Source organism: Poromitra crassiceps, assembly GCF_964638095.1.
Source record: "Poromitra crassiceps genome assembly, chromosome: 6".
Classification (NCBI taxonomy): Eukaryota; Metazoa; Chordata; class Actinopteri; order Beryciformes; family Melamphaidae; genus Poromitra; species Poromitra crassiceps.
The window spans coordinates 4,512,000-4,539,305 of record NC_139627.1 but is presented as its reverse complement, the minus strand read 5'-3'; the positions used below and the strand labels follow the sequence as shown (position 1 = coordinate 4,539,305).

General features: G+C 43.6%; 1 protein-coding gene across 1 annotated transcript in view; it reads left to right on the top strand.

The window, feature by feature from the left end:
- The window catches only part of cpne5a (copine Va), a gene marked incomplete at its 3' end in the record, with an annotated part of 96,031 nt that extends 73,606 nt beyond the window's left edge, over positions 1-22,425 (top strand). Inside the window, exons 13-21 of the mRNA XM_083639261.1 lie at positions 421-474; positions 1,675-1,736; positions 11,011-11,057; positions 12,302-12,483; positions 13,250-13,377; positions 15,893-15,995; positions 20,730-20,787; positions 21,990-22,063; positions 22,234-22,425. Of these exons, the coding sequence (XP_083495387.1) occupies positions 421-474; positions 1,675-1,736; positions 11,011-11,057; positions 12,302-12,483; positions 13,250-13,377; positions 15,893-15,995; positions 20,730-20,787; positions 21,990-22,063; positions 22,234-22,425 (900 nt within the window). The remainder of the gene's footprint in view (positions 1-420; positions 475-1,674; positions 1,737-11,010; positions 11,058-12,301; positions 12,484-13,249; positions 13,378-15,892; positions 15,996-20,729; positions 20,788-21,989; positions 22,064-22,233) is intronic.
- Between the last annotated feature and the right edge of the window lie 4,881 nt (positions 22,426-27,306).

Sequence of the window (27,306 nt, the reverse complement as noted above, 5' to 3'; positions counted from 1 at the left end):
TGTGTGTTTGTGTGTGTGTGTGTGTGTGTGTGTGTGTTTACGTGCCGTATGTACACATTTTCCCCCATACCAGAACTAATTTGTAATTGTCTGCGTGTGGCTACTGGCTACCATTTGTTTATTAGGAATACATGGTTCGGGCAGAGATATGGAGAGATATCTATCGCCACCAGGCTCGGTACTGTAACGTGCACAAATCATCCTAAGTAATCTGTGTCCGCCCGCGAGGCGTGATCAATGCTATCTCCTTCTCACCTACTGCAGTTATTGGATCCAGTCCATTACCCTTACATACATGGAGGAGGAGGAGGAGGAGGACAAAATATGCTTTTATTACTCGCCCACGGGGCTGGATAAGACGGATTGCTCTGAGAGTTTGACGTGATCATTATCCTTCTCTCTGCTCTGCATCGGTGCTAGGTGGTGAATGCCAAGAAGAGAATCAAGAAAAAGAGATACATCAATTCGGGGACGGTGAGTCTGCGAGTTGTGAGATAAGAACCGACAACCATCAGGTGCACTCACACCTCTGCCCCGCTTCACTCTCAGTATTCATCAGGAAGTTTCCCGTTCGGGGCGATTGTAGAAGTTCAGCTCCGTTAAAGGAACAGCTCACCATAAAATCCAAAATACATATTTTTCCTCTCACCTGTAGTGCTATTTATCCATCTGTATCGTTTTGGGATAGTTGCCTGAGTTTTGGAGATATCGGCCGCAGAGATGTCTGCCTTCTCTTGAATACAATGGAACTGGATGGCACTCGGCTTGTGGTGCTCGAAGCACCAGAAAAATTAATTTGCAAAACTCAACAGCATTGTCTCTTTCCAGAAATCATGTTACTCGAAATAATGCACAGACTTTGTTGTGAGCAGTTTCATCTAAGAACTATTTTCTTTTGCAGTCTCATGTAGGAACTAGCTAGCAGCTAGCGGGTGTAGTTCGGTCAAAAGAAAATAGTTCCTCCATGAAACTGCTCATAACAAGGTCTGTGGATTATCTTGAGTAACGCGGGGTCGTGATTTCTGGAAAGAGACATTGCTGTTGAGTTTTTCCAAATGTATTTCTTTAGCACAAGCCGAGTGCCATCCAGTTCCATTGTATTGCAGAGAAGGCAGAAACTCTGCGGCTGATATCTCCAAAACTCAGGGAACCAACACAAAACGATATAGATGGATAAATAGCACTACAGGTGAGAGGGAATATATGTATTTTGGATTTCAGGGTGAGCTGTTCCTTTAAGTGTTTTGTTCTATTCCCAGTTCCCACAGTGAATATTTAGCAGATGGGGAAACATACTCACGAGCCCACGTCCACAGCGATGCATAAAGGGACTCTTGTCTCGATCCTATTAGTGAGGCCCAGTGACTGATGTTTAGAAGAGAGCCACAGCGTCGTTATCGCCGGAGCACTTTGACTGCGTAATTAAAATGTGAGCCTAGTTATCCATCACACTGACCCATCGGTGCGCCGTCATATGGACGCTCTGCTCTCTCAGTGATTGCAATGCTAATATACCAACTGAGCATCAAACTCATTCTGCCTGGATGAATCATTTTGCGGGGTGGTTGGCCCGGGGGTCAGTGGTTAACGTGTCAATCGGTCAATTTTGTTGGCCTTAATTTGCCATGGTGCAGGATAACCATGAGGTAATCTGCTTGGCCGTTTGTTTCTCAGGTGTCATTGTTGTCCTTCAGTGTGGAGTCAGAGCACACCTTCCTGGATTACATCAAAGGAGGGTGAGTTCTTTACCTGGCTGTCTGTGTCCGTTATGTCGTTACTGTATTTTTGTATTTCTATTTTTTGTATTTGTGTATATGGTAAATGGTAAATGGCCTGCATTTATATAGCGCTTTTATCCAAAGCGCTTTACAATCAGTAGATAGGCTACATTCACCCATTCATACACCGATGGCGGCAGGCTGCCACGCAGGGTGCCTACACACCATCGGGAGCAAGGAGGGTTAGGTGTCTTGCCCAAGGACACAACGACGGCAGCTGGGAGGGAGCGGGGATCGAACCGCCAACCCTTGCGTCATTGGCCGACCCGCTCTACCTCCTGAGCTAAAGCCGCCCCTATTGTATTGTGTATCACCCAATATAGACGCTTTTCATTTGACAACATAAACATTCTAAATTGCCCCTAGCTTACTTCCTGTTGCAATGTTTGCTAATACAATAGCTGACAGGAAATAAGCTAGGGTCCAAACGGTTCCCATAGCAACCCAATTCCGTGAAAACCGTCTATAGCTCAACACTTATTTGCGGCCCCCCGGTTTCTGGCAAGAGAATTCCCCGTCATTTTCTCCATAGACCATTGGTTTGCAGGCTTAAAAACCCGTTATATAGTGCGTGCCCGCGTCCGCATGTCCTCGAGTGCCCACCGCCCGGGTGGGGTCGTCAAAAAGGTCTTTCTGTGTGGAGTTTGCATGTTCTCCCCGACTGTGCCCCCTGGGGGGTTTCCTTCATATAGGAACCCCTTCACCAAAACATGCAATATCCTGGTCGCTGAAGTGGCGCCTCCTCTGGTCATTCTGCCTGTTCGGAGGGAGGGGAACTCGTAGGAATTGCGTGATCCTCCCACGTGCTATGTCTATGGACCCGTTATATAAGGATTTTTCTAAACGTCTGTGGAGAAAATGAATTTTTGGAATTCTCTTCCGGGACCGGAGCTGCGGAAAGGTGGGCGGTGACTGGTCGGCTCTATTGCTTTGCACCACATTGCTTGAACCCGGCTCCCTGCGGTCACCTAAGCAATAACGGTGTAATTGCACTGCTTGATGGACTGGCTGACCACAAGAACAACACTCGTAACATTTACTGTGCATTAGAGAGCAGACACTGCTGCACCACCCGGAGGTTAACACCAGATTACAGTACCTTTTAGTTGCATTACTCCAGTTCCCCGAGCTCATTCTCTTAAGCACGTCCCCCGCCGCCTCTGGCGGTTCTTGGACTTAGTCCACATTCACTTCAATGTGTTAAGAAACTGCATTTACTTTGAGTGGCCTGGAATTTTCCATATGTGAGCGGAGTGGGTCCCCCAAAGGAGGCAATCTTGTCTACAGCCTTGGCCAAAGTGTGAATGAATATTAATGACTACGATGAAATATGGAGAGGATCTTAGAGCTTAATTAAGGGCGGCCAACCTACCGCGTATGTAAATGTTCCTGATTGGGTCAGTGGCTGCCCTGGTTTTACTTTTCTGCTGCTTTGCTACTGATGGCTGCAAAATCTGTCCTATTAAGGTCTTTCTCTAACAACACACACGTACGCATGCACACACACACACACACACACACACACACACACACACACACACACACACACACACACACACACTCAAGGTAAGAGGGTTTTCATTGGGTTTTCATCCGGGTTAGAGCTCCCAACCATCACAGCGCTCAACAGCGCCACTCTGGTCGAAAGCTCTGTAAAAAATAATATCACCAGCACAGACTTCGGATGAAAAGAGGCATTTATGAGCAGCATCGAGCTTTCTAACCCCGCCGTCGAGAAGCTATGAACCCTTCTTCTCTAGTAGGCGACTTTGAAATGTTTCTGTGACACTTGTAAATACGTGCGTATCGCTGATTTAGACAGCTTGGGAGCGAGAGTCGCAGGCAAGTCTATGTACGGAGACGGGACTCTTGTAGGGTAGACGATGACGTCACACCCGTAAGAGTCATAGCGGGGCTAAGTGGTGGGTAGGTCTGTACATCTGTGTATCACGAGTGTAGCGCTGGACAGAAATATTGAACTTTGAGAAAGTCCACTGTTAAGGGAAGGTCATAGGTTACCTAAGTATTCTCAGGACAATACAGCACATTCATGTAATGTGCAGTAGCATTCCTCTTAGGGTTAGTCTTCACTAACCTGAAAAGCCGACTGGAGTTGGCATCTCAGGAATCTTGTTTGATTCATGAAAGCCATTTGTCGGCTTGAAACCACTTTCTGTAACAGGGGAGATGGTGTGAGGAAGATGCCCGCACGTTTCAGCCAAACGGCCTTCGTTGTGGCAGACGAGGGTCTTTCTTTCTTTCTTTCTTTAATTTCTTTCTTTCTTCCTTTCTTTCCTTCCTTCCTTACACTATCTCCCCTGTAAACAAGTGTACAATACATTGGACCCGCTAAAGATACACTACAACAAGTCAATTGGCCTCTTTTGCCCATTTTTTGTCAATTCTGAGCCAGGAGCACCTTGAAGAAAAGCACAACAATTGACTTTACGCTGAGCAGCACGCCAACCTTTTCACATTTTCTAACTTTCTGTGAGAATAAAAAAGAAGCAAATTTTGTTGGAACAGTGTCAAGGGGGGAAAGTGGTGTTCTCGAGACATTGTCTCCCAGTTACATCTTTCATAACGTAACATATTTCATTATGTTACATATTTCATTATTGAACTGGCTGTGGATGGTTTGCCTGATCCCATTAGGAGATTACAAAATAAAAACACGATTTAAGCAAAACATAATTTAATGCATTTATAAATAAAGAACATTGGATCTCCCGGATCGCGCCAGCCGCGGTTGCTAGGAGATTTGTGACGCAACTACGACTAGAGAAGAATCCCTAAGTAGGGCAAATCCCCTAATTATAAATAATTGAATTATTAAAAGTCTTGTTTGACAGGGATCTCGCATTTAAACTACTCCAGTTGGAGTAGAGTGCATTGCAGATTTTTTGTGTAAAATTAATAAGATGGCCTACTGATGTTGGCAGCAGCAGCTGATCTATGGTCGGAAATATGAATTGTGTCTATGGAAAATGATACACCATTCCTGAAGACAGTGGAGAAGAACATACATTTTACTTTTGTCCTTCCTAAAATGAAGCAGTCAGGAGTCTATATATCTCACTTACTCAGAAGTACGTTTGTCGTACTTTCCCAACAGCACCTGAACGCAGCACAATACTATGGCTATGGCTGGGGGAGGAAATAAAAAAAAGTTAAATGGCAGAAATCACAGAATCGGATCACCGATTCTGTTACAGTTTACAGGTATTGGCTGTTCTAATCAAAACCTCCCATTCAGAAAGTTGAGAAGCAGCCAGTTCTTATTCAGATGCTCAGTTGAATAAAACAGATATGTGGGATTAATTCCTCTTCTCTCAAATGTGCTTTCCTTTGCCACCCCTCGCTTTCTAAAACACGGTCACTAGCATGTTAAATTTTAGATGATTTTTTTTTGCACAAGAGGCTAAAAAAGCCATTTCTTTTCCCCTCACGTCACCGACACAGCACGACTGCTTTCACAGTGAATTAATTTTTCATTAATTTCATTCATGTTCAACTGGGGCAAGGATATAGCAAAATAGAGGTCATTAAGGTCTAAAAGCTGCACAAAGTGATCCCGAGAGGCTAACGCAAGATTTATATTCTTTTCATTACATATGCCATATTGAAATGTTTCTTTTTAAATGAAATCCTCGCTGAGATTGCCTGGGTAATGGCTTATGTTGGAGCAGTATTGTATGAAGGTCTTTTTAAGGTTTAATAGTTACATGCCCAAATTTCTGCAATGTGAGACTGATATTAGTCTGTTGATTCTTTCTTTCTTTTTCATTTTTGGTGAAGTCTGATTTATGGTCAGAATGCGATATGGCATTTTTATAGGAAGATGGTATTTTTTTTATCTAATAATTAATCACTGATTCCTGAAAAAGGGAGTTGTTTCTCAGATGTGAGTCCTGCCTGCCTCTGCTGTAGTTTGCTGCACAGACCTGTACGTGATATGTACAGTGGTTTGTTCATTTGGTTATCTCGGGGGCTTATAGGAACACAGGGAGGAGGAGATGGGATGTGCCCTAGATTTCATATCTTTTGAGATGGTCTTCTAAAGCTTTGTGCTGTTCCAGGTCTTGTTCTTCTGACACAGAGGGACCACCCGTTAGTCCTGTACATGCCCAGAAGCAGAAGCAGAGCACATTCAATTTATGCATGACATGCTTGTATTTAGTTTTGTCCAGGGAATTGCCCCAACAAGAAACTATCATAACAGTTTTCTGCAATCCCAGTCTTGCAAGCCTAGATCTCCCCCCGAACTTTCTATAACTTCTACTGTTGTGCCATCACATCTATCTGGGCAAAGCTCATTAAATGGTAAAAACATTGTGCAGATTTGCTGATTGATATCATGGTCTGGGTTGGCCAATTAACAACACATATTAATGAGAGTCTCATTAATATGTGTCGGTAATTGGCCAACTCAGACCATATCAAGAGACTGTAGGAATAACTCCATTCTTTGACACACTCATTTACATTACATACATACAGTATAATATCCCAACCCAGATTGCAGATTTCACATCACAAAGAATCCTGGCATTATGCTGCTTGTCAGACTGAATTAAAGGGAGAACTCAGTGAGGCACTGCTGTGTTTCTATCTCTTTTCACCAATTTCACTAATCCAAGGTGATGCACAAACGGAACAGTTGATGGACTGTCACTTTGAGATGCACAGAGAGCCGTGAAACAGCAGAGACGCCAAGCGAGTCAGTGAGCGAGTCAGTGCCGAAGTGAAGTTTGACTCCGAGCTCTGATGCATAATGTACTGTAGAGTTGTAGGAGGCCATTTGGAAGTTATAGAGAGGCCAAAGTGGAACGTCACTTCCTGCTTCAGCACTGTACCAGAGATTTTCATCCGCCATTTACAGTATTTTTCCCATAGACATTTCGTAAAATGCTTATAAAAATAGTTTGACTTGGTCAAACCAAACGGTACAGATATATTTAGAAACAGGAGAGACCGCATAACATTTCAATCGGACCAAAACGTAAAAAAAATAATTTTAATTTAAGATTTAAAGAAAATATTTTTCTGATGTTGTTTTTTTTAGTTTTTGGTCAAAGTGAAATGTTCTATGGTCTCTCCCGAGTCTACAATGTTTTCACGTCACCGTATGAACCCAGGTTCACAGCGCTAGAACCTCAACAGAGCAGGGACTAAAAGCAGCACGACTCAACCCCGACTCAACCCGGGCTGTCCACGTTTTTGATCGGTGGAATGAGACAAAAAAGCGAGACGAGCTGGGCGGGGCCGCGTTGATACCAGCGGTGGAAATGGGCCATTAGAGTAGAACGAGAAATAACTCAAGGCCAATATAGCCATTGGTGGTTTGCAAGAGGTTTAGCAAATATATTATGGCATATAAGACAACAACAATCAAGTATTGATTTCTCTGTTTCAAACAATAGGCCCTTTTCACAGCAACCATTGTGAGTGTCAAAGCAGTGTAAACACAGGTGCAACAACAAGTAACATTAATGAGGGCCCTGGCAGTGGAACACCTAAATAGAGTGGAACTATCATTCATGTGATTTGGTTACACCCCGTTTGCCCTGCTTTGAGACCTCAAAATGGCTGCTGTGAAAGGGGCCTATTTCGAGCTCCAACCGCTTTAACAATTCCCCAATGCTTTGGCAAGCAAAGTAAAACAAGGAGTGAAGCCAAAGCCATTTAACTGAACACAGTCATAGAAGTAACTCCTCTTCCAGGTGGCCACAGACAGACAGCAGCCGATACTGATTTCCCTGAGGTGTGTGTGTGTGTGTGTGTGTGTGTGTGTGTGTGTGTGTGTGTGTGTCTGTCCATGGTCTGTTGACCTGTTTCTCTCACAGCACTTTGTTGTAATAGAAAGTGGCACCAATGAGAATCCCCTCATTCCCCAGCCCGTTCATCCAGCACATCCTCTTGGAATCTGGAAGGATGGAGTGGTAGTATAGGGTAGAGAGGCGTCATTTCTATTCGCACATAGGATAAGCAATAGCCACGCCCTGTGGCGCCGGGATTGGCCAGGAGCAACACTGGAGGGCACGCAGCCCAGCGATTTCATGAACCAACTGAATAGCTCTTGAGAACGGACAGCGATTTCGAGAGCGGACATTGAGAGCGGACATTGAAATTAATTATGGTCACCTACCTTCCTTAGCATAGTAATAATAATAATAAGCATAATAATTGTAATCTACACAATGTACACAATCTACAAAAACATGCAATAATATAAACGGTGTTGTGTTCACGTTCATAGCTCATATAATATAATGTATCATATCGTTAATTTCAAGCTCAATTCTTACCCAAAGAAAAGGTACAGCACTGAAAATGTAACAAGCAATAGTTTTTTTAACATCTTTATTTTAAAAGATGAAAAAACCCAGGTGCTTTAGTCCCAAGCTTCAATGCTCCTGGCCAATCCCGGCGCCACAGGGCGTGGTTATTGCTTATCCTATGTGCGAATAGAAATCACGCGGTAGAGAGGACCTAATAGAACAACAGAGAAAGAGGGTGGTGGAGCGGGGGGTGGGGGTGGGTGGGAACAATGGATTGCCCAGGTCCCTACAGTGCAGAGGTCAGACCAGAGGGCAGCAAGCCCAGCGCTCCACTACAGCACTTGGGTTCAAAGAGGTTAGAGGTCGTTTCTAGAAGACATCAATCATAAGCTCTTAGATGAAAAGTGACAGCTTTTCTTTGTGCGTGCGTCAGTTTGCCGCAGAAAGCAGTAATTGCTATGTAAGTGTTATATGGGCTTCTCTTCTTTGATGATCCATTTGCCAAGTTTGACTGACAGTCGCCGTTTCTATTGTGGCCAGTTTCCACTGTGTGAAGCTGCACCTTAACTCCAACTCACCACCTTGCGTTTCCAGCAGCAGCCACACATTCACAGCTACAGCTAGCCACAGAACTCAGTCGAGACTCACAATTCCCCTTTGTCAGTGGAGCAGTCTAACTCAATGCTGATGAATGAGCCGGAGAGTCAGAGTTTCTCCCAGGAGAAAAACGCCATTATCTCCAACACAATGCCTTGGGGGGATTTCTGAATGGAGGTGAAGTCAGGAAAGGCAATCAGCGTTAATCACAACAAAAGAGCACACACACTTTGATCTCAACTCTGCTCCGGTGCCTCAGCTCCGCTCCGGTGCTTTCCCCCCCGGTCTCCCAGCTCGTCTCTTTCGGTTAACGGGCTCAAATCCAAGCCGAGAGGAGTTGGGCCGTGTTTTAGTTTCTTTTCAAGGTCCTCCTGGCGATCATGAATAAAACATCACGTCCGGTGGTTGTTTTTTTTCTCAGACATTTTGCGTGGCTTGATTGATATTCGAGCAAATGCGTTGAGTGGGAAATCATTAAAATGTTCCATTGATGATAATGATGATCGAGATTAATTAGGCTGGACAATATAATGCACAGGATGGTTCACACTAAACGGTGTAGTGTGAATGCTCCCGCGCCTCGAAAAGACAACGTGAATATTTAAAAACAACGACTGAGAATGGAGAGAACCGGGAGCGGACGTTTTTCTTTGTGCAGGTTTGATACAATATTTTTCTGCATGTATTTTGTCAAACCGTTAAAACAGCTCCCTTCACTCATGTTGATTGAAACCATATGGGAATTGATTCTTTATTTATCACACGCCTTTCCAGGTGATGTGTGAAGACATCATTATCATTTCAAACGTTGCTTTGGATGCTGAGTTTGATCAGGTACTCTGCTGGTAAAAACAACAACAACAACCCACCAACATATTTTTTATAGCTTTAAGAAGTTAACAGCACATCTGTGATCTGTTTGTAGGGACCTGTATGATCCCCTGTAGCATGTGTGTTTGTAAGTCTTACTTGCAGATTCAAATTGCACATGTGAACACCAACCAAACTGAGATAGATTCCTTTGATGTTTAACTTGGTAAAAGAAAGGAAGAAGAAAAAGCGGTTTGATCCCGACTGTGATTCTTTTGGTATTTATCACTTCAATAAAAGAGAATGTCGGGGATGGTCTGAATTCAAAGTAGCCGAACAGACTGATGTCTGGCCGTGCGCGGTGCCTGGGGATGACTTGCCTAGGGGGACGATTACAGCAAGAAGCATCGCTGCGGGCACATCCACTTCACAAAGTCCACCCTAGGCAGGCAGGCGGGCAAAACAGCTTGGTGTGTAACAGACCACTAATATCAGCTTTTCAGCTGTGTTTTCCTCTGTCCCACCGTTCCTTCAAGTTCCTACCACATCAAACAGCATCAAAACAGGAAGGAAAGACCCATTTCTGCTTGATTTGATCAACCTTTTTTCACAGCAGCCATTTTGTGTCTCAAGGCAGGAGGAACACAGGTGTAACCAAATCCTATAATATGAATGCAAAGTCTGGGTGTGTGTGTGTGTCTGCGTGTGCAGAAATTGTGTTCGGCCACAGCCAAATGCGTGCCATTTTACGTGCGATCGCACGTAAAAAGAGTACCCCTGCAGGTGACCTAACGGAGCTGGATTTTTGAATTCGCCAATTAGGGCTGAGTAAATGGGTAAAAATGGCTAATTAGTGGCCAAAATGAGTCAACACGGCTTCAGCGCCATGGAGAGCGCCATTCCTTAGCTACTGATGGAGCTCCCCTTGAGTGGAGGAGCATCGCTGAGTGGAATTGGAATCAGCCAGGCAGTGACGAGTGGGGCAACTCCATGCCTTTACGCTGACAAGTTGAAAATGGTTTTACATTTATTAATGCCTAAAAACTGCCGGAAAACCGTGACACATGTTGCAAGAGAGCGTAAACAATGGTTTTTTTAGCGGCACGTTTCTAGCGACGCTTCTCAGTGTAACTGGGTAACAGTGTAACCAGTGTAACTTCGCAGTGTAACTGGTTTTCTAGGCAGCTGTGAAACCATTTCCTCGGAAGTGCTGAAGTGAAATATACAAAAAAGTGTGGATTATCAAGGCTGTGCGCTTGAGTGAGCCATGTGGCGCAGCACTCCTCAAGGTGAGAGCTGGAGGAGAGAGCAGACTGAAATAGGAGTAATTGCAGTGCTGCTTCTGAACAGATTGGCAGAATTAGGGCACTAAACCAAAGTAGGTAAATTGTGGCAACATCTTTGGAGGAGACCTTGGGGAGGAGGTGTAAGGATGGTAGTTTGACCCACTCAGCCCCTCCTGAAGCTGCAGTGCTGCGACCTGAGTTTGGATTTCCTGCCCTCCCTTTGCTAACAGCATCCTTCTCTGTATTCTTCTGTTTCAGGACTCAGATTCACTTCACAGTGGCCATTGATTTCACAGCTTCAAATGGTGAGCGCTCCAGCGAACATCCAGCGCCATTCTGCTTCCGTTTGTGTAGTAGGCTGATGTATGATTATGATGCCATTTTCCACAAATGAAAGTGGGGGCTGGATATTTCATTTGGCGTATTATCTCCTGAATGGATTTGCACTGTATAAAAGGGAATTATGGAAATGGATGCCTGAGTGTTCAAAATTGCACAATTTACACGTCGGCTTCAGAAAATGAACAGAACGTCATGAACATCCACCGTTAACCCTGTCTGTGCTGCAGCCAGTGTTGTAGTCAAGTAAATGGTAAATGGTAAATGGACTGCATTTATATAGCGCTTTTATCCAAAGCGCTTTACAATGTGCCAACATTCACTCAAGTCATCTTGAGTCCGAGTCCAAGTCACCACAGACGAGTGCGAGTCGAATCTGACTTGAGTCGAGTCCCCGTTACCTGAGTCTGAGTCCGGAGTTAGCCTACTGAACATGAGCGTGAATCCGCCTTTAGGTGGAACACACGTGCCTGCCCTTGGACGAAATTGTATGAACACAGCGATCAATATCTTATGGCAAATTATTATTAGGGCCTATTACAAAAGAAACAAACCAAAACAAAAAACAAGCGCAAATTCGCAATAGCTGCAACCACATATGCAAATCCCCCCCCCCCCCCTACTCTGCCTCTGCCACCCTGCATTTCGAAACCCCCTGCCACCCCCTTTTAGCCAATTGACATGAACACAACACACACACACACACACACACTTGACCTTCATGCCAAATGTCAGCCTCCTATGGGCGAAAACTGTGCCCGCTGTGTAGGGAACTTTTTGTGGATCAACCGACCGCCCCAACCGACAGAGTGACTTATAGAGCTGCTGGTTGCAGCAACAACAACAAAAAAGTCTTTGTCAATTAAAGGGATAGCTCAGATTTTTTGACGTGTGGTTGTATGAGGTACTTATCCATAGTTAATGGCCTACCCACAGTACAGTAGATTGCATCCAGTGTGCTCCCGGTTAGGAGCAGGGAAACGTCTCCTTGTCTCCAACTTCCGAGTCCGAATGCACAAATGCTCGAGTACCAAGTCCAAGTCATCAGTGCTCAAGTTGCACTGGCAACACTGGCTGCAGCCATCATAGCATCAACTATCCCCAACTCGGATTCAGAGCATCCACTCCAGTTTGCTCACAACTGCCACCTCATGGTCTTAACGATTGTGCAACATCACTGACTCTGACTTTTCCTGTCTTGATACTGTAGGTAATCCATCCCAGTCCACTTCGCTCCACTACATGAACCCCTACCAGATGAACGCCTATGCCATGGCCCTGAAGGCCGTGGGAGAGATCATCCAGGACTACGACAGTGACAAGATGTTCCCGGCTCTTGGATTCGGTGCCAAGCTGCCCCCTGATGGGAGGGTCTCCCACGAGTTTCCTCTGGTAACTATGACCTCTGCAGGGTTTCGAAGGCCCCTGCAGATGTTCGTGCACCAACGCCGCCTCAGAACGTTTCATGTAGCTGAGCTGAATCGATGTGAATATGAGTTCTTCTGTCCTCCCATGGACCTGAGCATTAGTTTGTGTTCTCATCTCCTCTCCAACATCTGCGGGTATGTTTGTGTTTGCACGCTCATTTGCGTATGGATGTGTGCATTTTGAGATGAATGCCGGCGCCACCTATGAGATGCATAATTTAGCGAGTGAGTTCCATTTACCTTTTATAGTGCAAATGAGGTTCTCTAAGGCTGAAGGATTCTCAAATCAATTTGGCTTCTCTCAGCCAGATAATGTGCTGCTCCGGCTGCTGTGTACAGTTCAGTCTAATGAGGAGCCTAGTCTACAGGAGAACGTCTGCTTTCACTCTCATGTTTCCATTAAAATGTAGGAATTAAGATTCATCTCACAGAATAATTTAAACCTCATTCTTTCATCCCCCACACTTGTGGATGGACGGAAAAAGTGAGGTTTCAAATATTTGTTATAGACTTGATTAGAAATATTCCTTGAAGCCCTTTAGCCAACCCATCTTCAGTTTTATTATTTACTTTGCATTTATGTCTTGTGTGTTTTCTCTCTCTTTCTCTCTCTCTCTCTCCCTCTCTGTGTCTCTCTCTCTCTCTCTCTCTCTCTCTCTCTGTGTCTCTCTCTCTCTCTCTCTCTCTGTGTGTCTCTCTCTCTCTCTCTCTCTGTGTGTCTCTCTCATCAGAATGGCAACATTGAGAACCCCTACTGTAACGGTATGGAGGGGATTCTCGACGCTTACCATCAAAGCCTTAAGACGGTTCAGCTGTATGGACCCACCAACTTTGCTCCTGTTGTGAACCACGTGGCGAGGTACGCACGCAAACATGCACCCCCAAGCATCCCAGCACAGTCGTCCTGTCAATCTGTAGATAACCTTCAGCAAGCAGACGAGGCATCAGAGGCATTAGGAGGAGAGTGAGTGGCGGTTGCTCTATAGGGAAAATAAACACTCGGCTGCCAGGCTGAAATGAATAGAAATTGGGAATTTGTACCTGACGTTTTTGAGTGCGGATGCTACATAGAGAGAGGCATAGTGACCGCCTACTTCCTGCTTCAGCACTGTACCAGAGATTTTTTATCCGCCATTTATTTTCCCATAGACATTTCGTAAAATGCTTATAAAAATAGTTTTACTTCGTCAAACCAAACGGTTCAGCTATATTTTGAATCGGAGAGAGACCATAGAACATTTCACTCGGACCAAAACTTAAAAAAAAAAACATAGAGAAAATATTTTCTTTAAATCCGCCATTTTTTTACGTTTTGGTCCGAGTGGAATGTTATGCGATCTCTCCTGTTTCTAAATATATCTGAACCGTTTGGTTTGAACAAGTAAAACTATTTTTATAAGCATTTTACGAAAAAATGGCGGATGAAAATCTCTGGTACAGTGCTGCTGAAGCAGGAAGTAGGCGGTCACTTTGCCTCTCTATTGCTTCTTAGACTTTTGGTGTGGTGTGGTAAAGTGATTGGGATTAGCGGAGGAGTTCAAAAGGGAATGCGATTATTGGACAAAGTGAATTGATCCAAACACACCATAAAACAAATTAATCTATAGGATTTAGACATGATTTGTAGATATTTCGTTGTAGTTGTAGATACAGTAGTTCGCCACAAACCAATACAAGGTCAGTGGGGTCAAGCTGACCGAGGCTCACTGAAATGTACTTTGTGTGCACTGTGTGTGTGTGTGTGTGTGTGTGTGTGTGTGTGTGTGTGTGTGTGTGTGTGTGCGCGCGCACACTGTGGAGGAAATGTCAATGAGCACCCTTCAGCTTGCACAGACAGCAGCGTGACCCCATTGACTTTGCATTAGTTTGTGCCCAACTAGCCAGAGCTAGTATGAAGAACAGCACGGATTGTGCTGAGAAAGAACTCGACCAATCAGCATCATCATTGGTAAGTAGCAAATAGGGCTAGGGTTTCAAAAATCAGAACTATCCCTTTAACACGTTATAGTGGGCTGGCGATCACGTGTGGGTCCTCGGCTGCTCCGGTGCTGTTTGCTGCCCAGTGGTGCATCAATAATTAATGTAAATTAACAAAAAGGCAGCGGCAGTTTTTTTTTTAAAGAAATACACTATGGTGATGAAGGGTGCCTTAGAGGGGCAAAAAGGCCTGATACTGTATGAATGTATGATGTTAAAAAAGGGCAATATTCTGCATTCATTTGTCTCTTCAACACATTTCTACGCTGTTTATAAAATAGTATTCTAGCTGGTGCTACTCTTGTGATGGTGCTGCCCTGGTGCCTTTTGTTGTCAAGTGTGTGATACTCACCATAACTGAGGAAAACATATTCTGTGACGGCACACCTTGACACTATATCTAAAATAAACTGTTTAATGTTATTATTTATTTGGTGAATTAATGATGTATGTGTCATGTGACACCATGGAGCGCATGCATTGGCTCATAGACTACTATACTGTACATACTGTACTTACTGCTTAGTGTTAAAGCTTATCATAGATCTGGAGAGTTGTATGATTATGATGGTGGTGAGATAAAGAGGAGGGGCTGTGTGTGTGCGGGGCGGGCCCTAAACTGTCGCAGGCCCCAATGCAACGGCATTAGCTGCATCGTTACGCCTCTGCTGATGCTCCGGTGAGCGTGCTGCTCCGCATGATTGTGTGGCTGATGAGGAGGACAAAATGTCTCGTTAATCTCCTCGTTAACATCAGCCATCGCTCATCCCCTTTTGAATTTTTTTGTTGTTTTTTTCAAAGAGACGCCGCTTGATTAAAATGTCAACCCCACGCAGTCAAATAGCAAAGTGAAAGGAAGAGAACGCCTCCACCTCTGACCGCTTCTTGGCTGTCGCCATGATCTGATACCCCCCCCCCCCCCTTCCTCTCACTTAACAAGTCTTATCAGGTCAATTGAGCACTACAGTTGGCAAACCAAAATGTTGTGAAAGAATAAGCCGGCACCACTTGTATAAACACTTTAATACATTATTCATGGCACAGCCGATGATGGCCGATTGAATCTAGGCCACCCTCACCGTGTGGAGTCTCTGATGGCTTTCGTCATAGTGTCTCCAGAGCCCTCTGAGACATGAACAGCTATACAACATATTTTACTTCTTTACATGTCTATTAAGCCTTGGTGACACTCTGTGGGCACAGAGGGAAATTTTTTTCATGTGTGGGTTTTTTTTTTTTTTTTTTTTTTTTTACTGCGGCTGCCTTTTCATGAGAATTTCCTTTTAAGCTTTTGTTTTTACGTCAATCCATATAGGCTGTGTCTATTTTTAGGCTTTTACTGTATCCGAGTCTGCTGCTGTCTCAACACCGTTACTGTACCGACGTTCCCCCTACAGGTACGCGGCGGCGGTGCAGGACGGATCGCAGTATTTTGTCCTGCTCATCATCACTGACGGCGTTATATCAGACATGGCCCAGACCAAGGAGGCCATAGTGAATGTGAGTGCTGCACTATTACGACCTGGAGGATCTCCACTCTCTCCCCCCCTCTCTCTCTCTCTCTCCCTCCCCTCCCCCTCCTCCCTCTCTCCCCCTTCCCCCCCCCCCCCTCTCTGCAGGGCATTGGCATTGCTTTTAGTTTACTAGAACTGCTGCAAGCTTTTCTGTTACTTTGAAGGGTTATAAGCCAGTAGCATGAGATTTGAGGATTTATGGGATGTTTTCTGCTCCACTTGTCCCCCTTCCGCATTACTTGGATGTTCTGTCCAGTACTTTATTCCTCCCTTTTTACTGAGGCTCCACAAGAAGGCTGAGAGGCTCTTCCAGCTCACCAGGTTTAATTGACTGGTTTTATCCAGTGCACTATCTGAGGCCAGTAAGTCCACTATCTGAGGCCAGTAAGTCCACTATCTGAGGCCAGTAAGTCCACTATCTGAGGCCAGTAAGTCCACTATCTGAGGCCAGTAAGTCCACTATCTGAGGCCAGTAAGTCCACTATCTGAGGCCAGTAAGTCCACTATCTGAGGCCAGTAAGTGCACTATCTGAGGCCAGTAAGTGCACTATCTGAGGCCAGTAAGTCCACTATCTGAGGCCAGTAAGTGCACTATCTGAGGCCAGTAAGTGCACTATCTGAGGCCAGTAAGTCCACTATCTGAGTCCAGTAAGTCCACTATCTGAGGCCAGTAAGTCCACTATCTGAGTCCAGTAAGTCCACTATCTGAGGCCAATAAGTCCACTATCTGAGGCCAGTAAGTGCACTATCTGAGGCCAGTAAGTGCACTATCTGAGGTAGCCTTTCAAACTTTCAACCTTTCAACTTCCAAACTATTGTTGTATTGTACCTGTATGTATGTGTTGCATAATCACTGTTGTTGGGTGGGGGGGGGGGAATTATCTCTTCTTTTTTTTTACTGTGACTGACCACCATGTTATCCAGTTGGTTTTGAAAATGTTTCAGTAGCACAATCTTTGTAGAATTTTCTCAGCCCCTACAGGAGCATGTCATGTAATCCTTCAGTTGAGTTACGAGGTATTTAACGCGTCAGTGGCGGTATATTGGAAATCGCATGTAGCGCCGGAATACGAACACGACTGTAGGACTCGTCGCCGAGGCAACGCCGTCAGACCAGCGCGGTGCTCTGACCCCCAGCAGACTGGGTTTAAAGGGAATTTGCGACTGTTAGTCAAACCATTAGAACAGCCACACCTTCCTTTTAAGATCTTGTCTGCTGCTCTAAGCTGCTTGGGCCACACCTGCCGTGTCCTGCTGCTGCTACCTCTTGCTTGGACCTGTCTATGCTGCTTGGGCCAAACCTGCTGTGTCCTGCTGCTGCCACCTCTTGCTTGGACCTGTCTAAGCTGCTTGGGCCAAACCTTTGGACCTGGCAGCCCTCTCCTCCTCCACGCCACAAAGCAGAGCAAAGGAGCCAATGACCTCACCTGGCATTTAGCCCGTTTCCTCTACAGATAAACTCATAAACAACGAGATGTGCAATTCTGATCTCTGTGGCGTTTGCTGTCTGTGAGGCCATTTACACCTGGCATTAGCATGCGTTTTCTGCCATCAGATTGCAATCAGATTGTGATCAATTGTGCTTGACCACTTGAAAGTACAGGTGTAAACGCCCCCAAGACACATTGAAGAAGGATTGCAATCTTGATCAGTGGTCAGGGACGCATTGTGTACACATTGAACACAAGTGTAAATGCAATGTGTCCTCTCAATCTGGATACAGCAACTGTATGCGGATTGAGAGGACTCCCATTTTGGGTGATCAAATTGCCATCAGATTGCAATCTGATCACCCAAAACGCATGTTAACGCCAGTGTAAATGGAATCAGGCTAATGTGGTCAAGCACAATCTGATTGCAATCCGATGGCAGAAAACGCATGTTAATCTCAGGTGTAAATGGCCTCTATTCATGCCCTCCGGTGCTGTGGTCTTTGAACTGTATTTTATTTATGTGTCTTTAGTTTACACATAGCATCAGAACACATATCTTTTGGGAATGTTGTAAGGACTGCTGATGGTCATTTTGGGAGTTTGGCCAATTGGTCACTTTTACGCAATATCTGAGAGGATTAACACCAAAGTCATCTCTGTGTCTGTCCGATGCGCTATGCTAATGCTGTAGCATACAGTATGTGGAGGATGTTAAGTAACCGTAGGCAATTAGTATTCAGTAATGATTTGTGGATTCATAATGTCTGAAAACAAAATCTCATCGTTAATGAAGTCCATTAGTGAAGAGCAGAAAAAACATTAACATCTGGCTCATTTCACTCAGTTCCTGCATAAACAGAACATGTTAACCTCCGAGTCTCACAGGAAGAGTCATCTCCTGCCAGTGGAAGTTCTCAGTCTTTTTTGTCAAAATGTGTGAAAGACCCATAAACAAGCCTGACAGCTTTAGCGGAGTCATTAACATTAACTAACCGCCCAGTTTTAAGCTGCTACAAGTTCTCATTTTCTCACTTTCAGGTTAATGACAGTGGCCTACGATCGCTGCACTGTACTGTATGGCACACCATCAGCATGCACAGCGACAGAGCATTATTATACCAGACTCACAGAGATCGTTTTGGTGCCATTGCTCTCCTCATGTATTGGGTGTGGTGACTGACCAATGGGCCACACTCTCGTAAAGTCAGGGTGGTCCTTTAAAGGGACAGCTCACCCTAAAATCCAAAATACATAATATTCCCTCTCACCTGCAGTGCTATTTATCCATCTATATCGTTTTGTGTTATTTGCCTGAGTTTTGGAGATATCGGGCATAGAGTTTTCTGCCTTCTCTCCAATACAATGGAACTGGATGGCACTCGGCTTGTGGTGCTCGAAGCGCCAGAAAAATACATTTGAAAAACTCAACAGCAATGTCTCTTCCCAAAAGTCATGACCCGGTTGCTTAAGATAATCCACAGACCTGGTGAGCAGTTTCATCTAGGAACTATTTTCTAGCTAGTGGGTGTAGTTTGGTCGAAAGAAAATAGTTACTATATGAGGAAAGAGACACTGCTGTTGACTTTTTCAAATGTATTTCTTTGGCGCTTTGAGCATCACAAGCCAAGTGCCATCCAGTTCCATTGTATTTGGAGAGAAGGCAGATATCTCCAAAACTCAGGCAACTAACACAAAACGATCTACAGTAGATGGATAAATAGCACTAACAGGTGAGAGGAAAAATATGTGTTTTGGATTTAGCTTGAGCTGTTCCTTTAAGGTTCACTGAGGACCTGAATGGACTGTGAGAACAGGTATCTACTACATATTTCTGCATGACAACTGTGGTGCGGTGGAATGAGAGGAGGAGGAGGAGGAGGAGGGATGTCTTAAGACAGCTTGCTGTGTGTAGTGTGAGATCCCCTGGGTTCCTTACAGTACAGGCAAAGTAACAATCCCTGTACACTAAATAATGCATCGCAGGTCTACATACTTTAGGATGTGATGTGGCGTTTATGGGCGGGCATGTTTGTTGGGACTTGCATGCAGGAAAGAGAGTCGGAGAAGATATGGGTACATGATGTTTCTCTGCGAGATCAAGAGGGCAGAAGGGATGAGCTTACAGAGGAGGGCAGAGAAAATGGGGAGAGAGAGAATCAGAGAGGGAGAGAGAGAGAGAATAATGATGGCGAATATGGAGAGGGTGGTCCTCCTAAGTCTGTTTACTCCTATCCGTGACAGGCTTCCCCCCTCGGGAGGTTTTCCAGGAAAGCTGACCTACTTTTACCATTTCAAATGGATTTCCACCACGAGCGTAGATCGTTCATTCATGCCAGAACTTTCTCATCCACACACATCCCACATCAGAACAGCAATCTAAATGCATGTAGTGGGCGTGGTAACCAGGTACCCCAGTAAGCCATATTAAACGTTTATATCCCATAGAGAAGAAAGGGTTTAATTTGTAATTATGAATGGCCATTGTTTTACTTAAAGCACTGGCCATTAAAAGGTAATGGTATTACCCCCTAAAGCCACCAGCATGAATAAGTAATAAGAGGCTGTGTGATGGGAATGTGTAGGAAGAGGCAGTCATGTTTTATGAATACAGTATTTGACTTTGCTGATGTTGGTTCATTTTTGCACTTTGCATTTGCCTTGTTCTGTGACGACATCCTTTACAGAAAAACCACATGAACTTCACAATATCACATGTGATCACATGTGATTTTGCACATCTGATCACATGTAATTTTGCACATGTTTCACTTTCACCACATGCGTCCACGTGTCCACATTTTCCCCCCACATGTGTTCACATGTGGACACATGTGAACCTCATGTGTTTTTTCTGTAAGGGCAAAGTAACCTTGTGTGTCTTTTACAATGTAGAATACCAGAGTAGGAAAGATATCCGTGTAATGTGGTCGTTACAAATGTGCCTTGATTTACTGGCAAAATGTTGTAACAACCCCGGGTCCTCCGAGTGGAATAACGCCAAGACAACCCCAATCTATGTGACATACTGCAGCGTGACACACACAGAGGAGAAATCATGCTGTAGATCATTTTGTGTTGATCTTATCTCGCACCTCGTCCTTCTTGTATGTGGCTAATCTTGGGAAGCGGATTTGCAGATTAAGACCGAATTTACAGAATGAAGAATCAATGCGTTGGGGAAAACGTACATTGTATAACCCGCTTTATATTTTGATTAGGGCTCGTTCAGAATACACTATGTGCCGTTTGACTGACAGCTGACTGTGTGTTCCTCTCGTTCATGACAGGCAGCTAAACTCCCCATGTCGATCATCATTGTTGGAGTTGGACAAGCCGAGTTTGACGGTGAGAGAAGTAAATAAAGTTCATCGAGGCACCGATGTGTTAAAAAACACGTTGGAAACCTGTTTTTGTGCTCTGTGTTTACACAAAGGATCATTTGTTTCATCTAAACCAACACAGAATTTCAACTAGGGAGCTCCTTGTCAACAAGCTTATGTTGGCCTCAACCAGCAGGATTTTCACCCAGCTATAATAACAGCTGTTGCATATATTTGAATATTCTCAACAAATGGTGCCACTTTATTTGGATACAGACAGTGTAAATGGCCTGCATTTATATAGCGCTTTTATCCAAAGCGCTTTACAATCAGTAGATATTCTACATTCACCCATTCATACACCAATGGCGGCAGGCTGCCACGCAGGGTGCCTACACACCATCGGGAGCAAGGAGGGTTAAGTGTCTTGCCCAAGGACACAACAACAGCAGCTGGGAGGGAGCGGGGATCGAACCGCCAACCCTTGCGTCATTGGCCAACCCGCTCTACCTCCTGAGCTAAAGCCGCCCCAGTGTAGCCCTGTGCTGATACTCAACTTACGATGAAGTGACCAGGATGTATCACTAAAAGGTCTTTTGAGTCTCAGGTGATACTCAAAATAGCGTGTAAAGTCTGTAAAGATATTCAATATCTGGATTATGTTTAAGCCATTTATTCTCTTTTGACCGTCGGCCCTGAGTTGCAAGGGCACAACAGATCCATATATTTAAAATCGGTTGAATTTAGTTTCAATAATAATAATAATAATAATAGATTGCGTTTATATAGTGTGGTGATTGAAAGAAGGCACTGGTGCTGGTTGGTAGCAATGTGGTACCAGACCACAAAGCAGTGGAAAATGAATGATAGGTTTAATCTTCAGGTTAGGGTATTGTTACATAGACGTGTGTGTAGAGGTGCGGCAAATAGGCAAGTGACACTTTGTTGGACATCTACTGTACATTGTGTCACCTGATACATAGTCGAGTGTCTTCATTGGACTGTCCAAATAAATTGACACAAATTTTAAACAGACCTATTTCGGTGTGCTTTTTCTGTCTATGACTTCGACTTCCGCTCGATCCACTTGAAAATTCACTGATTAATACTGTACATGGCATGTTTGGATACTAGGACTCACTAGAGTGAGTTAGGAGGACCATTGACAGTATATAGGACTTGTGAAATGCTTGTCTAACACACTCAAACCACTCTTCTTCTCTGCAGCCATGGTGGAGCTGGATGGTGATGACATCAGGATCTCCTCACGAGGGAAGCTGGCAGAGAGAGACATTGTACAGGTGAGATGTTGCTGCTGTTTCCTCTCACTCTCACCTCATCAAAAGGAGGGATGTACAGTATGTGCTTCCTTTGGCCGTGACACGGCGGTTGAAAAGCGCCACTCTTTTGCGTACGTTGTAAATGACGTTAAACGTTAGTTAAACATTTCTTCCTCCGTCACCCCCCGCAGTTTGTCCCGTTCAGAGACTACATGGACCGCACGGGAAACCATGTGCTGAGCATGGCGCGGCTGGCCAAGGACGTGCTGGCCGAGATCCCCGACCAGCTCATCTCCTACATGAAGAGCCGAGGCATCAAACCCTGCCCCATGCCACCCGCCTACTCACCCGACGACGACCACCCCCAGCCCAGCCCCATCTGAGCCGGGCGGGGAGGGAGGGTGCGGAGGGAAGGAAGGATGGGAGCCCCGTGCGACTCCCGCCTCCACCTACCAGTCCTTTGAGGGGGGGGGGAATGGAAACGCTTCAAGGCCCTTACGTAAATATGAATACCGGCTGTCGCGCTAAGCAAAACGACGAGACTCCCTTTTGGTTTGGAGTGAAACTGCACCAATGATCAGGGACGTTTTTGCTCTCTGAGTGTTTTCGCTTGCGGATGAGAGAGAGACGCCGGGGTGTAGGAGGAGGTCTTAGTTGTTCGCTGTCAAACCTGTCAAAGTGGTGATTTAATGGATAGCAAGTAAACCCTTAGAGACGGCCTGTTTGAAGGCATAGATATATTAGAATGTGCCATGTGTGGATCATGTTTGTGATACCTTTTGGAGTCGGTGGTGTGTGTTGAACTAGGAAACCATGTGCATACCAAACGTATTTATTTATCGCAGAACGTGATTTGAAGGGGTTAGTGTAAAAGGGCGGGGATGAAAGTCATGTTTCCTGTAGTTTTCATCCATCCTATATTTTGTGACCAGTGAAATACAAAAATCCTCATTTCTACTTTGATAAGTACTGTAATATATAAAAGCATGTGATCAAATCCTATCCAGCAGTTTATGAATCAACTTTTTTTTTTTACTGCATCTGTTATGTAGAGGACCCGCTGTGAGCTATTGCCATATTAATTTTCCAGCGCCATGTCTTATACGTATTTCTAATATTTATATTAACAGAATGCACTAATTACTGTCCAAATGAAAAGCACAAAAGTCATAATGTTGGTAAGTTGAAAACCATTCTTTTGAAAGAACCATTAACTACCACAATGAACATAATGGAAAGGATCCTATAATTATGTTTTTAATTGAAGGAACATGTGAAGTGTCTTCCACCATCATTTTAAACAGGATGTAAAAATACATTGATATATTAAACTTGTAAGATATATTTATCATACAAAACATATTTACTCAGAAGAGAAGAACGGTACAAAGCACATTATGGCTTTCCATACTAGTATGCAGAGAGGTCAATCGTACTGCTTATGTCACGCTGCTGTCTCACTCCCATCATCTTAGTGATTCTTTCCATTAGATTTGTTGTGGTTAAGGTTTTGTTCTGGGATTCTCCTCAGTCCTCAGTACTTTCAAAGGACCCTACAAATACCTTTCGCAATGATTGATGTCAACTTTTTTGCTCAAATCAATTTGTTTTCCCAGAATGAAAACTGAACAATCAAAAACCTTACAGCACAGTATGAGATATTTGATGATTGGATTGATAATGAATGTTTTCTCACACATTTGCTTGCCGATGCGTTTTTAAAGTGATCTGCAACAGTCAAGAGTTCATCCTTCCAATAGAGAGACAAAGTGAACGTCACTTCCTGCTTCAGCACTGTGCCAGAGATTTTCGTCAGCCATTTATTTTCCCATAGGCATTTTGTAAAATGCTTATAAAAAGAGTTTTACTTGTTCAAACCAAACGGTACAGATATATTTGAGATCGCATAACATTTCACTCGGACCAAAACATTTAAAAAAATGCAGGTTTAAAGAAAATATTTTTTCGATGTTGTTTTTTTAAAGTTTTGGTCCGATTGAAATGTTCTATGGTCTCTCCCGATTCTAAATATAGCTGAACCGTTTGATTTGACCAAGTAAAACTCTTTTTATAAGCATTTTACTAAATGTCTATGGGGAAAATAAATTGCGGAAGAAAATCTCTGGTACAGTGCTGAAGCAGGAAGTGGCGTTCACTTTGCCTCTCTATTCAAACTGTGTACTTTGTTGCCATTCAATGTCTTGCTGAATGTTTTACTGTGACACTTCTCTTTTGCTTCAACATTAAAAGGATAGATCTGATTTTTAGAACCCTAGCCCTATTTGCTACTTACTGTAACAATGATGATGTTAATTGGTAGATTCCTTTCTCAGCACAATCCATGATGTTCCTCATACTAGCTCCAGATAATTAGCCGCAAACCAATGCAAAGTCAATGGGGTCGTCTGTGCAAGCTGGCTGAGGCTCACTGAACTTTCCTCCACAGTGCACACAGAGTACATTTCAGTGAGCCACAGACAGCAGCATGAGTGACCCCATTGACTTTGTATTGGTTTGTGGCTAATTAGCTTCAGCTACTATGAGGAACCGCATGGATTGTGCTGAGAAAGGAATCTACTGTACCAATCAGGAACATCATTGTTAACTAGAAGAAGGCGGACTATGGTTCCAAAAATCAGCAGAACTGTCAAGGGACAACAGCCCATTCATACACATGATATATATATATATATATATACGGTATATATATGTAAACAGGTCAATGGGCCACTTCCAAAAGGACTAACCCAATGAGTGAGCTGGAGCACACGAAGTCACTTAAATAAATTTAATAAAGGTACAAAAACTGACGTTTCGACGCGCACTGCGTCTTCTTCAGAGTCAAAACCATATATATATATCTCTTCAGTGATGTCATAAATCCCATGGCATGTTGCACGCATGGTGCATTGTCTCCAGAGTCTCCACCCTAGAGTCGTGCGATTATACAATTTCAGATTGTTTTCAGATTTAATTCTGCAGGCTATCTGTTCTTTTCAAGTTTTAGACACAATATGGACAACATTTATTTGGCTGCTACCAAGTTTTCTTTTTAATTGTGACTGTGTATGAGTTTTATTGACAGTTGTAGACATTGTGGCCCAGTTGTGTGTACATCCTAAGTGATCCGTTTACATTACAATGGCCATTATATTCAGTAGTATTATCTGATATCCTGATCCAAATGTGCCTATTATATGGAAACATATCCAAATTCAATGACCCAGGTTGTATTCCGCTAGCAGCAGATGTCACTTTTAAGATCAACACTCAGAAAATGACGGTGACAGACAGTAAAACCTGTTGCAAGATTAGGATCATTACAGCCACAGTACTCCCATAAACAGTATTCTATACTTTTTATACTTAAAACTCTTCACAAAGGATCTCTGAAGTAATGAAAGTAAACACTGTAGCCGAGGCTTGTTGTACAATTTTCAAAGTCAAGACTTGTTTACAATTTAACTGCGTCTATTTACATTGCCTCAAGGAATTAGTACAAATGTCATGAGTTTCAATATCAAATGAGCTTATTTTGGATCTGTATTGCATTTTTTCCCCTCGTGAGTTTGTGGTAATGTAGTGTGGTCTCACTGAAAGGCACGAAAGAACCAAGACGAGATTAAGAGGAGATGTTATTGTAGTCGGATAATGTGATGCTCTCCTCATTGTCCTGTTGGTCCTTATATTTTGCGTTGGTTTGAACATGTGAAATAATGCAGTTTAAAGACTCAGAGAGAGCAGACAGAGCCTGGCTGTACTGCAGCACAGAGTCCAGAGGCAGAGAATGTTGCAAGACCAGATTCACAGTTTGCTTTCTCTTTCTTTAGTGGCGATTTATTTTTCCCCACAAAAGACAAATTGGTATCTACTGTCAAATTCTTCATCGGAACTGAAATGAGGCTAAGTTTACTTCCCTCATAGACACAAATACCTCTATGGAAAGCCATTCTAGCCGAAAGGAAATGAATATTTATTCAATTTGCTAATACATTTATGAAAAAGTTGTTATATTATGAACCATTAACTTATTTTTTTAAATACCAGTCAGTTATAATAAATATTGAATGATTGAATGTCAATCTATTTGTATATTATTTAAATGTCTATTATAAATGTCTATGTATTTATTTTCTAAATAAGCTCGCCGAGTTTGTCTCGCTTGAGAGCTACTTTAAGAAAAATGTATTGTTAATTTATTTCAAATTGTTCATGTTGTTATTCTTTACAAAGTTTAGCCGTTACCCTCTCAGTGCCACAGCGCTGCCCAGACGCTGTGAGTGTGATCGATATGAATCCTGTATTTTGTTTGTGAGAAGAAATGACATGAAATGAGAAAGGACATCCAGTGCAGTAAGTTACAGCCCCTCAGGGCGTCCAAAGCTCACACATCGTGTGTAGTTTTCAAACACACTCATGCATTTAAGACCATTCAAAATCAGTTATATGGCATTTTCTTAAGATTAGAAGCTACTGGTCATTCTGTCCTGAGGCCTGATACCCTTGGGAGATTTTCAGGCTCCCCAACCCCCCCTTCTCCGCAGGGACATCCTAGGCTGAACAACTAATCTATTACTATGAAACGAGCATCGAAATGAAAGATAATATGCAACTGTAAAAAGTTTAATTATGACATGTATTTTCATGGAATTGGCCTTTCCAACAATATAATTATTTCATTTCTCTTGGTGGAAATTGCATTAATAATTTCCCCACCATTTTGAATTTTATTTTTCGAGGCCGAACCCCAATTGTGTACATAAGCCCCCCATATTATGAAGGATATTCAGTGCCAAAATGTGTTTAGTTGACCTTGGCCTCCTTAGCCAATATGCATGTTTGTGCCAAAATGGCAGGACGTCTGGTGGTCTACCGTCATCTCACCTGGTTAGTGCATCCGCCATGTGCTTCATTTGTTGCTTGGGATGTTATTGATAGAGATAGCAGCAGCCACCTAGCATGTTGCATTCTGTTTTACATTCAGTTCCCACTAGGCATAATACAGTATGGGTTCTTCTTGCCACAATTCCCATTTTATCCCAGGTTGTTTACATACCTCTCTTGGTCTCTTGACTTTGCATGCTGAATAATTGACCAAACCAGGTGTTGGACATGATCTTGTCGTCAAACTGTGGTTTGTGAAATGCTTTGTAATGGACTGCCTTAACTGAAGACTAATAAAACATTGACAACTTTTGCAGAATGTAAGATGGTTTTTGTGTCCGGTCATTGTGAGGCGAGGCAAGCAAGACGGAATAGTTAAA